The 12,563-nt window shown below is 37.3% G+C and overlaps 2 protein-coding genes across 3 annotated transcripts in view; one reads left to right on the top strand and one right to left on the bottom strand.

Moving 5' to 3' along the window:
* Nucleotides 1-640, bottom strand: part of si:ch211-266k8.4 (TBC1 domain family member 10A) — an 81,881-nt gene extending 81,241 nt beyond the window's left edge. The window contains exon 1 of the mRNA XM_041997909.1: nt 382-640. Coding sequence (XP_041853843.1) covers nt 382-530 — 149 coding nt within the window. The 5' untranslated portion in view covers nt 531-640. The remainder of the gene's footprint in view (nt 1-381) is intronic.
* An 8,482-nt stretch (nt 641-9,122) lies between these two features.
* On the top strand, nt 9,123-12,446 carry LOC121648090. Of its 2 annotated transcripts, none has more exons than XM_041998039.1 (2): nt 9,123-10,371; nt 11,716-12,446. In XM_041998039.1, the coding sequence occupies exons 1-2, from the start codon at nt 9,274-9,276 to the stop codon at nt 11,842-11,844; spliced, it is 1,227 nt and encodes a 408-aa protein (XP_041853973.1). In that variant the 5' UTR covers nt 9,123-9,273; the 3' UTR covers nt 11,845-12,446. The 2 variants fall into 2 exon arrangements, with proteins under 2 accessions (XP_041853973.1, XP_041853972.1); XM_041998038.1 differs by having other exon boundaries at nt 9,123-10,374.
* The last annotated feature ends 117 nt before the right edge of the window (nt 12,447-12,563 follow it).

The raw sequence follows: 12,563 nt of genomic DNA, 5'->3' as shown, positions 1-12,563 counted from the left end.
GTTAATCGCGGGTTTCAAACAGTTTTCTATTTTGGTGTGATTCATTCATTTTTCTGTGAAGTATGCATACACAGATGTTTGCTTTTGTTTTTATTATTTTACATAACAGTACGGTGTGGGAAGGACCTAGATCAATGCTTCAGTCCGATTACAATTAATCAATGAAAACAAGATTGATATGCTTTTCTTTGTGAAAAGACTAAACTTTTTACAGCAACCTTTTCGATTAGTCTCTAAACCAGTGAATACAGTAAAGTTTAAAGGAATTTGTTAAACAGAAAAAAGTACCGATCTCAAAATCTTTAAGTACGTTCGTTGGGCTATGACAACAATAATTAGCTAAGTTAGTTTTATGCTACTGTTAATCAACCTGTCCCGCACCTGTAATCGTGACTTCGGTGATGAAGTTTTTGGTCCTTTCTTTTACTGAGAGCAAAGCCGAATTCATCAAAACGGACATTCTCACTCCGCCTTCTGATTGTTGAGGTTTTTCTGCTGGCGTTACTGCTGCTTCTTCTCCTCATGGTCATGAAAACAACTTTCTTTGTGCGGTAATTCGTATGCTTGGATAATAAGAGTAGTTAGCAACGCCTGCTTGGTTTGTTGCTGCTGTCAATCTCAACGGTCGTCTTGTGCCTGCCCATTTTCTGCGTCATCAACAACTGAAAATGGGCGGGTCAAAAAAAAAGAAAAAAAAAGTCGGTTCAAAACGTAAGTTACGTAATTACGTACACCCACAATGTCTATCTATCTATCTATCTATCTATCGCAATCACAAGTTTGGTGTCACCTGCGGGTTAGGACGCTGCTGTGGAAATGGAGGCAGCAAGAGAGAAATGTTTCAATAAAAATTTTAAATAAAATGTTTTCTGCATACCTGTTTAAGCGTCTTCATTAGGCTACTGCATTTCATATTTTAAATGATGATTTCTAGTATAACTGGTTTCCTGTTGCCAGACGTGAACGGTATCAGTGTAAACACCAATGAAAACAGATGTATAATGTAAAGTACTTTAATTCAGTAAATATATCTTTGCTTATTTAAAAAATGTTTTATTAATGTTTTAAATTGCACTTTAGGTATGGAGGAGACACGCAAAGACACATGAACGTGTGCTGATGGTTTCTATTGTTATCTACTGAGAAAGATTAATACAGTGGAGGCCACGGTTCTTTGTTTCACAAAATAGGCCTTTTTAAAAGGCATTTAATAGCATAAAAGTATGATGACATGCAAACACGTATGTTAACCTGATTTTGGATTTTGGAAGAACTTGGACGGATTGTCCTAAAAAAAAAAGTATATTAACGGAGCGGCGCTGCTATTAGGCAGCATGTAGGAGGGTCATATACCTTAAAATAAATAAGCATACATTCTAAGTCATGTGCAGCCCGAGGAGGGTCCTACGTTGGATGCGACAAAGTTTACAGGTGGGGTTAAGTAAAGAGTAAACAAAGTAAAATCAAGAGTTGGAAATTCATTCTGTAAATTAAGGCAGCAGAACAATCACTGTCAAAAGCCGGTACGTCCCTACTGGTAAGTGCAAAACGTTAGTGCTCAATTTAGATGAGCACTTAACCACGATAGTGTCACTACAGAAGGTAGTGCTTAGTGCGCACTACGTACTACCTTCCAGTGCACTCATGTAAGTGCGCGGTTTGAAACACACTCATATTAGCAGCAATGGCGACACCAAGTGGTGTAAACCATTTTTACAACATTAATATTTTTTTTAAAAGTTAAATAATCTTTTTTTTGTTTTTGTTGTTTTTTTTCTTTTTTTGTTTTTGCAAAGATGCATACTTTTGTGAAGTCAGCATTTTATTATTATGCAAATAAATAAAGAAACAAACAAACAAACAAAAAACATTGCTGAGCTGGGTAGCAGCATTTTAATTAGTCAAATAAGATAAAAACGCAATGTTCCTGTTTCCCGTGAGATTCCACTTCTCCGAAGCGTATTTGAAAGCAACGTGAACCCGAGGCGGCAGAGACGGTCTCTTTGAAGTTCAATCCACCGGGCACCGGAGCTGGATGTTTCCTCTCAGGTGAGCGTGAACTTTTGTCAAAAGTATGTCTTTGTGTGGTCATGTTTACAGATGGATCATAAAATCTTCTCAGCTAAGCTTTAAACTGCGAGAAGACATGTTTAGTTTGGTTCAACTGGTTAGAAAGATATTAAAACGGTCAGTTTCAGACGGCGCGCTTGTTAAGACACAATGAAGAAGAAGAAAATCCTTTTAGCCCCGTTAATCCAAAAATTTGCGCCAGTTCTTGGTAGTAAATTGATAGTGTCGTAAAACCAAAGACAGAACAAAACAAGAATATTCACAACGAAGTCGTTTCACTTACTCAGTTTCAGAGACAGTGTTACAAAGTCGCTTTATTTAAAAAAAAAAAGAAGCAGTTTACACAGCCAAAATACCAGGAAAAATAGTCAGCCGTGGTGGGCAACCTTTATACAATAAACTAATGTGTAAAATATGAGCAACTTTTCATTTCTTTATATGTTAACAGATAAATGAAAATATATACAGTAAATTCTAGAAGCATGTGCTGTAAAATGGACATATATATAAATATAAATGGACATGCAGTAACGTTTGTACCAAGCTTGAACGTCAGTATTTGGTATGAACAGCTTTTCTTTAAAACATCCTGAATCCCGGACAAGCTGTCTTGTAATTTCTTCAGCTAGTCTTCTGGTTATCCAGGTATCTAAAGGACTTTCCAAAGCTCTTCTTTGGATGTTGGCTGCCTTTCACTGATGAGGTTCACTCCATCAGACCTGTTGCCACCAAGTTCTGGCATCATGAGGCATACCTCAGCCTTTTCTCCATCTTTCCTTTCCTTAAGAATGGAGTCTTGTTATTAATAGCCACCCATACCCGTGGAGACCGTTTCTGATGAGACTTCTACAAAACAGTAGATGGATCAGCTGAGAGTCCAGATGTTTCTCGCAGGTCCTGTGTCAGGTCTTTGTTGGATTTGTTACTATTTCTGAAGGACATAATATTTTAATCCTTTTCATCTGCTGTGGATACTTTTTTAGGCCTGACACTTCTTTTGTTCTCCACCTTTTTCTTTAAGGACAGACTGCACCATGCTGAGATATACTAAGTTTTCAGCTAATTGCTACTTCTTTGACATTGAAACTAAAGAAATATATATATATATATATATATATATTTATAAAGATGTCTCTTTGTCACAGGCTGCTAGTAACAAAGAGCCTAAAGATCCAATTTAAAATAGATTTTTTTGCTAAGTTGTTTGATCAGTCAACACAACACTGGTTTATTCCCTGAGTTTGGGAGCTTTATTATTCCTAAATGACGTATAGGTCAGTGTTCAGTGGCTTTACAAACAAAAACATAAGCTAATGAGTGGGGAAAAAAACTTCAATGTCCAAAGACATTTTTTTAAAGACCTTAAGAAAGCCCGGAAAACTATTGTTCAAGACACCTTTAAATTATTACAAGAAGTCTGGCTGTTTGGAAGTTAAAGCCAAAAAAATGAGGCAATGCAAGTTTATTTGTATAGGACATTTTATGTACGAGATATTTCAAAATGCTTTTAATAAAATATTAAAGCATTACAGTGGAGTGCAGAAGAAGCATCAAAAAGTATATTAAAAACAAATAAAAAAAAAAAATAAAAATGTAAATAAAGGGAAAAAGATCAAATACAAGAAATAAATAACAGTTTTTTATAAAAGGCAGCAAATAGAAAAGTTTTTAACCCTGATTTAAAATTGCTGAGTTTCAGCAGACCTGCAGTTTTCTGGGTGTTTATTCCACATGTGAGGAGCATAAAAGCTGAACGCTGCTTCTCCATGTTTAATTCTGACTCTAGGAAAAGAGAGTGACCCTGATGACCTGAGGGATCTGATTGGTTCATAACAAACCAGAAGATCCTGAATGTATTTTGGTCCTAAACCATTCAGTTCTTTGTTAACTAACAGCAGGATTTTGAAGTCAGTTCTTTGTCACACAGGAGGATGTATAGTCCACTGGAAAGTCTAAGGGTTGGAAAAAAGGATCCAGTTTAGATCAGTTTAGTTGAGGGAGAAGTAGACTTGTGTTACAAGGCTGGACTAACTGCCAAATAACTTCACACACACACAGGAAGGAAGATCTCTGGATTTCATGAATCAATATGTGAACATTCAAGTGAAGATGTATCCATTTATTTATGAATTTATTTGACTCAGCTTAAAGTACAAAAAAACAGGCAGCACCACAAGTCTTTCTCAGCACTGGAACACAGATAATGGTGAGGTAATGTAAAATGAACATGTTGCAAACAGCCATTTGGCACATTTATGGTACAATCAAATGTTTTGTTTAAATTTTTTTAAAGATGTTATATCTGAGACACTTATAAAACATCTATGTTCAAAGTAATGATTTTATATTCAAGCAGAAATATACTAAGCAAATCACAAACAATGTGTTTTGACTTCTCCCAAGCATGTGGAATCCATCATTTATGAGAGGAGCTTTGGCTCTGTGGCTCAAAACGGACCTTTCTGAGGTGTAGGAGAGTATACATTTATGGTTGATTCCTAATTTATTCAGACTAATGATGTATAACTTTTAATAATTAACATATATATGTTGCTGTGCCACATACACAGATGCCTGAAGTTTGTATATGAATCCCACTGACGGCATAACTGCTATGCTGTGGGGATGTTTGTTAAGCACGTCTCAGTAAACCTCTCAACTATAATTGAGTTTACAGAGAAAGCCTGTTAACTTATTTATTAATGAGATTTATTTGGGCAGTGTTTTACTTGGTTTGGGATTTGTGAGTGGTATCATAAATCATCACAAAAATGATAACCAGAATTAATGTCTTGCTGCTGGCATAGGTTGCTATCATGAGCAAGAAGTGGCTGCTTAATCTTCTATATTAAAGCCTAAAATGTTAATGTTCCAGAGAATATAAAAGACAGACAGTAAATAGTATTTAAGAACAAGTGGAGCTCTTAGACTCTTTTAAATAAATAGTCTCTAACTTTTCCCAATAGTTTTTAATTTACAGAATTTGTTTTTGCAGAAGCAGACCACATTAATCAAGTCTGCCACCTTATACCTGGGCTTTTTTAAAATATTAAAATAAAAAAGGAATGCGTGTGTCCTTCCACACAACTGGAGAGTCTGTAACAGAGACCGGAGGTGCAAAGTATTGATAAGGTTCTTAATGTTTGAATTATACCTCAATTTGTACCTAAGAATTTAAATAATTCCCCAAATTAAGCAGAACTGGCAGGAAAACTTGTCATTTTATATCAATGTAAGGCAAAAGAGCTGAGCACGCAGCTCATGTCTTGTATTCATTTTCATAGTTTCTCATTGATCAGCTGTTAATTAAAACTATTTGTCAGTCTGGCATCATTGGAAATGCGGAAGTGACAACTTTCTGTTTCATGCTGTTCCATGTTAACCACGACCACCTCAAATGTCCAACCAAGCTGTCCCCATTCACAGTCAAGAGAGACAAATAACGTTCTCATAATGTTCTCGTGGCCTCAAGAACAAGAAATAAGTTCTTGCTTTTTGCAGAGTATTAACAGCTGGAAGTGTAACTAAGTGGTCGCAAACCACCGCTGGGTTTTAAGCCTTATCTTAAAGGCAAAATAAGAAGCATTGACGCCTAGTGTTTCAAATCAGAACTGCAGCCGAAAGAGAAAACACGGAGAGCATTCTCCCCCTTGGAGAGTTTTACTTAGGTTGCCGGTTTGTGAGAGGACGGTTCTTTTATACAGTCTATGAAGGACGGAGAACATAGCACCAGCAAACATCATGATGAGGAGCGAAGGTGATTGACACACACAGTAAGTTGCTATGCTTTGCAATGCTAGCGCTAATATCACACGCTAATTAATCAACAAATGCCTCGCAGCGGCAGTTTTCCCTTAGTCTCACTTAATAAATTAATTTGATAGTAACTGCATAAGTTTATAAGGACAAACACAGACAAACACAGAAAGAGCAACACAGTGCACCCAAGTTATTCCAGCACGGAACTCTTATTTTGAAGGAGAAAAACTTGACAAAGACATTGTTGATGTAGGAGACAGATTGTTTATAGGGAAGCTTCCTTTTATCCCTTGCAGCAAATGAGAACATTTTAAATTATTTTTAAGGAAAAAAAATCCTAGTTATTCACCCTTTAAAAGTAGAGAGGGTGTCTGCCTCCCAAACCCAAACTAGGAGTTGTTTCCATAAGAGAGGGGCCCGATAGCCAAAGGTTCCTCCCACTGTACTGTTAGAGACTCTGGGAACTACAAGTAAACCTGCAGTCTGAGCGCGAAGTGCTAGAGAATTTTGTCCTGAGTTTTTCAGGTCCAAAGACACCAATCTCAGTCTTGTTTGAATTTAGAAAGAGAAAATTCAGTCATCCAGGTCTTTATGTCTTTAAGACATCTTTGTAATCTAAGAAACTGTTTGGTTTGTGAGATCACAATTTGCCCCACAGAGTTGCTGAGAAATTGTAGATAATTTAAGTTATAACGCTCGGGGGCACCAGTTATCTAGCAGAGTTTTAAGGTTAAGAGTCCGTGGTGGTACACACATCTTTATCTCAGATCCACATTATGGTATGGCTGAAGTTAATAATAGGCACAAACAAAAGCCACATTTTAACCAAAGGTACCTGAGACTTTTTTCAAGGAACTAAATAATGCTTCACACCCTCTCATCATTCTTAAGATTCTCTGCCTGACTCATTAAAGGAGGTCTGGATTATGATGTTATGTCTAACACAGAAGGCCCGAAGCCTGCATCCAGGCTCATATTGTTTTTATGAATATCACGTGACCAAAGACAAATAAGACCCCGTTTCTCTGAAATCATTCGATTGCCTCGTTGAGTGATTTGAGTTGCTGAAAATGATGTGGAAAATACAGGACGTGCTCTGCGTGATCTGAGGTGATGTTGAGGATCAGTGTGCAGGGGACTGACTGACAGCTCTGCCTTAAAAAAGGGGAGAAACATCATCATTTTGATATGATATCTCCCAAAAATGAACAAATAGACTACATATAAAACTTTATTGATATAGTTTATTTATATAACAATTGATTTATATAAAATGATTGATATATTGACACTTTATTGATACAAGTTTAGCACAGATTCTTTTAATTTGACTTTACTTAATATGGGGATTCTGACATAACATTGGATCATCATGTTTAAGCCCCGTTTCCACCGATGAGTGTGGGTCGGGGTGGGTTGGAACATATTTTTTTCGTGTTTCCACTCGAAACTAGGAGGGGTAATCTAATAACCAATTCGTCCTACTTTGTTGGGACCCTTCTGTTGGGGAACCAACCTAATCGAAAGGGTGGAGTTTGACACACTACATTGATTGGTTGAGGAAAAACAGTCACTCCCCGTGCGACCTGGCATAAAAACAAAGCAGGAACGGCTCCTTGTTTAGAACAACATATTTTCTTTTTCTTGATTCAGTTTCCATTTGAAATGGTATCATGAAGCATGCCAAGAAGAAAGAACGCAAACTGATGGATTTAAGCCATTCTTGTCCTTTATAAGCGAGTTGTGTTTTGATTATACTTTAGGAAGGTGCTTGGTGTTGGACCAAAGTGTTAACTTCCCTGAAAATCTTTCTTTTGAAGACAGTCGAGTTAAATGCATGATTTTAATTTGCTTCTGTGATTTTGTCATCACAGGAGACTATCTGAATAAGCCAGGCCCTCTTCCACCCCTAAAGTCATGCTTTAAGGGTGGAATGACATAATGATATAAAGTCATGCTTTACTGCTGACGCAGCTAATGCTAACACTAATGCTAAGGGCCTGAAAGTTTAACCCCCTGCAATGTACAAATGAGCCCCATGTTTTCTTTTTTATAAGTGGGGTGAAGTTCTCTGCCACGTAAATTTTTGTAAACATTTTGTTGTAAACATGCTTCTTCCACCATCTCGGTATCTTCAGGCTTGGAGTCTGGTTCAAACATAAATGGCTGAATTCCATAAGCTGCTGCTCGGACAGGTTCGCTCGCCATCACTAAGCTGTTGATGTTTGAGTTGGACGCACTGTGCATGCACTGGGCCGGCCTCCCTTCAGACTCTGGACTCCCTGCGGCCAATCAGCGCGCACCTCATTAACATTAGTCCAAAGCTTGCATGAACTTTCACAAAACAATGTGGTGTTATGAGCAAAGGGTCAGAACAAGCTCTATGTTCGATTTTTTTTGTGTTTGTTTAATAAGTTTTCAAAAAAATATTTAAATGCACATAGAGGACAGTGGATACATGAAAAGACCAGGTGATGACACCTTTAAATCCCACGTGTTTTCCGCTTTATTCTTTTCTGTATTAACAATGCCCAGCTCAAATGGCCGACCAATCACACAATACTTCTCAGAGCCCCACGAGAAGAAAGTTCTGCTCAGCCTATGTGTCGAGAACTGTCCTCATTCACGTCTGTGAGAGCAAAATGACGGAATTTTTTTTATGTGGTCTCAAGAACAAGAAAAAAGTTCTCACTTCTTGCAGAGTTTGGAACAGCCTTAACTTCAACTTCTCCAACAACTTGTGTAAGTAGAGCAGAAAGAGGTCAACTCTCATCGGCTGTTGTTGCGCACTTTTCTGCCATCGTTGATCGAGTAAGTAGGCTCTTAGTTGATCACCGTGATCGACCAGAAATTTATCACGATCGTATGATCACCCAGCTCTAGGTGGGATTAAACGGATTACAAAGACAGAAAGCTGGAAATAAGTTGTTGATAATACACATGAAACCAGGAAAATGTTCACTGCTGCAAAAAGTGATTCACTCTGCTTCTGAGAAAGGTCATCAGTGAAATATTTCTCCAACACTTTGTTAGCAGACATATTTAAAATAATGTAGTTCTTTTGTTTGTTTCAGGGACTCAAGTGACTTTGAGGATGCAGAATTGTGTCTGGAGTCTTGGACTCCACCTGAGAAGAAAAGAGAAAAAAATGAGTCCAAGAAGAACAAAAAAGCCACAAACCATAAAAAAGAAAGAGGGCAGAAAAAAAAGAAAAATCCCAAATTCAGTGAAACAAAAGAAAAGATGAAAGAAAAGAGAAAAAAGAAGAAAGGAAAGAAGAAAAGGAAAGACAAATTGGAACTAGATTGTTTTACATTTACACAGGTTACTGGTGATCAAGCTAAACATTTGGAAGAGCCTCCAGAATCAAATCCATCCCAAAATGCGACGTTAAACCCAGACGATCAGGATCAAGGTTCCAAAAAGAAAACCAAAAAAAGGAAGATGGTGGCATTTGGTTTATCACCTGTTGACATTCGTATTAAACGTCCTAAATTTGCCTGGTTGTCCAAAGACATGAAAGCTGTGACGGAGGGTGAGAGCTGTTCCCAGGTCTCAGTGACAGAGCACAACCAGACTGAACCTCATGATAACCACTCTCAGTGTACCAGTGATGAAATCAACAGCCAAGATCTGTTCATCACCCAAAAAACATTCAGAGCATCGCCTGTCGAACCTTCCAGCAGCGAAGCCAGCGACGGACCTACAGCTGCATCTCCTCAAGTGTTCAAACAGCGAGACAAAGGCCGGCACACAGCTGAGAGGGAGATAAAACACAAACATCCACAAAACTCATATTCCCATCAGCTGTGCGGAGCATCACAAAAGTTTGTGCGAGAGCTGAAAACGGTAGGTAAAGCCAAAGAAGATAAGAAAATTCATGAACAACCTCAGCTGGAAAAAACATCCTTTCAGACACCAACGAAGGTTAAAGCAAACCTGGCTGAAGGGAAAAAAACATCTTTAAGTTTACGACCCAAAGTGGTGAATCCTTTCTTGGATGAGCCAATTATTATAAACCCCACCCCTGCGACTTCCTCAAGCCAGTGTTCCTCTTCATTCCTTCCACAAATGACACAAGACATTAATGACTTGTCCCCACTTCCACCATGTAAAGTGAGCACTTCAACACAGACAGAAAACTTCTTCACCAGTGAGCTGTCCTTTTACCGCAGCTTCTGCCAGAAAAACAGAAAGCCTGTGCACTCTGAAGACTTAAAACCTTTGGATTTGAGCTTACCACTGAGGGTGAGAAAAGACCTCTGTTTGTCAGTGAATTTGTCAGCGATCCACATTAGAGATGAAGAAGAGACTCTTCATGACCAGAAACCGTCTTTGCTAGCTGGTAAAATGAAAGATAAGAGAGGTGTGGGTGTGTCTGGTTCTCCACCGATAAAAGACGATGAAGTAAAGAAGGATTCTTCTGGTCAAAGTAAAAGAACTCCGAGCCCACAGTCAGATGCTGACCTCAAGTCTGCAGACACGACGACCTCCAGCGAGGATGACCACCACTACCACTGTGGCAGGAGAGACCCCATCCAGGTGGTAGCACATAATCCCATTATAAGCAGCATTATCATTACAGAGCATCCAAATCAGGGGTGTCAAACATTCAGAAAACTGGGGTCCCAGAGGGTCCAGTCTGTGCCCTGGGCTGAACAGTAACTGCATTTTGAAATTTGTCCTTGTGAGGTTTCCTTTTTCTAAAATGCTTAAATATTAAACATTTACAGGACGGGGATAAATTGTTATATCTTTTATATCTTTCTTATTTAAACTCTTAATGTCTGATTTTGTTTACAAGTCTATGAAAACAAAAGAAATGCAGGACAAAATCAGGAAAAAACAAACAAAATGAAATGACTAGACTAAAATAAAATACAATTAAACATTAAATAAATTAATAACAATGAAAATAAATAATGAATAAAAACATTAAATAAATGCATAAATAAGACTGAAAAACGCTAAAATAATTAGATATAAAGAAATAAAATAAAGGTCAAGAGTGGTTTGTTGCAAACGGCAGGTGTTAAGTGATTAATAGATTTGACATCAGTTTGTATTGTATGGTACTACACACACGTGGAAATGTACATGTTTTAAGAAGGTATTGCAAGTCATGTTTAATACTGTGTTTAGGTTTAGATACCTGTGATTACATGTTTTGGGAATTTGCAGATCCATTGTGATTTGTAACTTTTAATGCACATGTAAATGATCAGCTGAGGCAAAATATAGATTCACTCAAGAAATTTCAGCTTGTTCATAATGCTGTTTAAAAGTTCATTAAATGTAAACATTCTGATGATGTACTTTGTTGCACTAAAACAATGGGAAAAAATGAGAGCTTTTGTCATTTATAGGTTATTGTGTTGTTATATTACTGGTCCAGGACACTTGAGATCAAAAGGTTCTGTACGAAGCCCCAGAACTAAAATGAGTTTGACATCCCTGTTGTAGATCACATCCTACGACGAAATCCAGTGTTTTTAACGCCACCCTGGATTCATTCAGATCTTTAGACGCAGTTTATGGACAAAGATGACACAGTGATTCAGTGCTTAATATTATTATTCCATTTGTCTTCTAAAGATTAATTGAGATCTAAAGATTAATTAATATGAACTTCTAAAACATTTAAGCAGAATATTAGAAAGAATTCTGAAATGCAGCAAAAAATGTAAATGATTCATTTTTGTTTTTGTCAACAATGACAGTACTGGCTTCTAGGATCAATTCTTATACTAACAAAAATGTGATGTTTTGCTAGATGTGTTCATCAGAATAATAATAATAATAATAATAATAATAATAATAATAAAACAACATTAAAACAAACTGTCAACATTCAGTAACAAAATTACTTCTCTGTTTGGACTTTAGGTGAAAGGAATCCAGATGAAACTAAACAAACCCTTCTTTTTCAAGACGAAAGGAGAGGGACGGTCGCCTCGACCGGAGTCACCACTGATGAAGCTCTCTCAGGACATTCAAGTTAAGAAGCGCCGCTGAGGATCACCAGGAGGTGTATGAAGGTGTCTGGATCACAACCTGCATTTAGTGGCTGCCACAATCATACTTTCTCAGCCAGATGCATTATAACATCTGGAACACGTTCAGTATTCCTGTAGCTTGAGTTTAAGAGCTGTTTTTGTCGATGGCATTGAAGAGTTCAGTTTTTAAAGACAGGTTCGATGTTGATGGGATATTTTAGTTGTTTTTCAAAGCGGGGTAGTACCTGTGAGTAGTTAGTTCTGCCTGACATGGAGTACTCAAATACTACACACACCACTTAAAAATCTGCCCCTAATAAAAATTGTATTATAGTTGTTAAACACATAAAAGAAAAAAAAAAACTGCCTTTGGAATAATTTTCATGTAAACTGGTTTTCAAGTTGGTCATTAAGTTTGAAGTATACAGAAGTTTGAGACTGTTCCTCTTAATTATTTTCATTTTTTTTATTTCACAAAACTGACATCAAATTGTTCATGGCTTTGTTCTGTGAAAATGGTCTTATCAATTAAAGGTTATTTATTTATTTACATTTCTACATTGTTTGGAAGTCTAAGAATGATCATTTCTGGATTACCCAAATATTCATTTAAGGTTCATTTATTTAATCCCCATAGAAGCATAGATGTAACTTTCCATTCTTGCACAGCCATCCATTTACAACAGGAGTTTAGTTTTCTGCACTGACACGTGTGTGTGTTGTGAGTAATATATTTAT

This window comes from Melanotaenia boesemani, chromosome 10 (assembly GCF_017639745.1).
Source record: "Melanotaenia boesemani isolate fMelBoe1 chromosome 10, fMelBoe1.pri, whole genome shotgun sequence".
Lineage (NCBI taxonomy): Eukaryota > Metazoa > Chordata > Actinopteri > Atheriniformes > Melanotaeniidae > Melanotaenia > Melanotaenia boesemani.
This window is presented reverse-complemented; position numbering and strand designations above follow the sequence as displayed.

What these genes read in the sequence shown, in the direction of transcription:
- LOC121648090 (XM_041998038.1), top strand. Translation starts at nt 9,274, where the DNA reads ATGGTGGCATTTGGTTTATCACCTGTTGACATTCGTATTAAACGTCCT. An exon ending in GGAGAGACCCCATCCAGGTG is followed by an intron (nt 10,375 to 11,715) that starts GTAGCACATAAT and finishes TTTGGACTTTAG; the next exon opens with GTGAAAGGAATCCAGATGAA.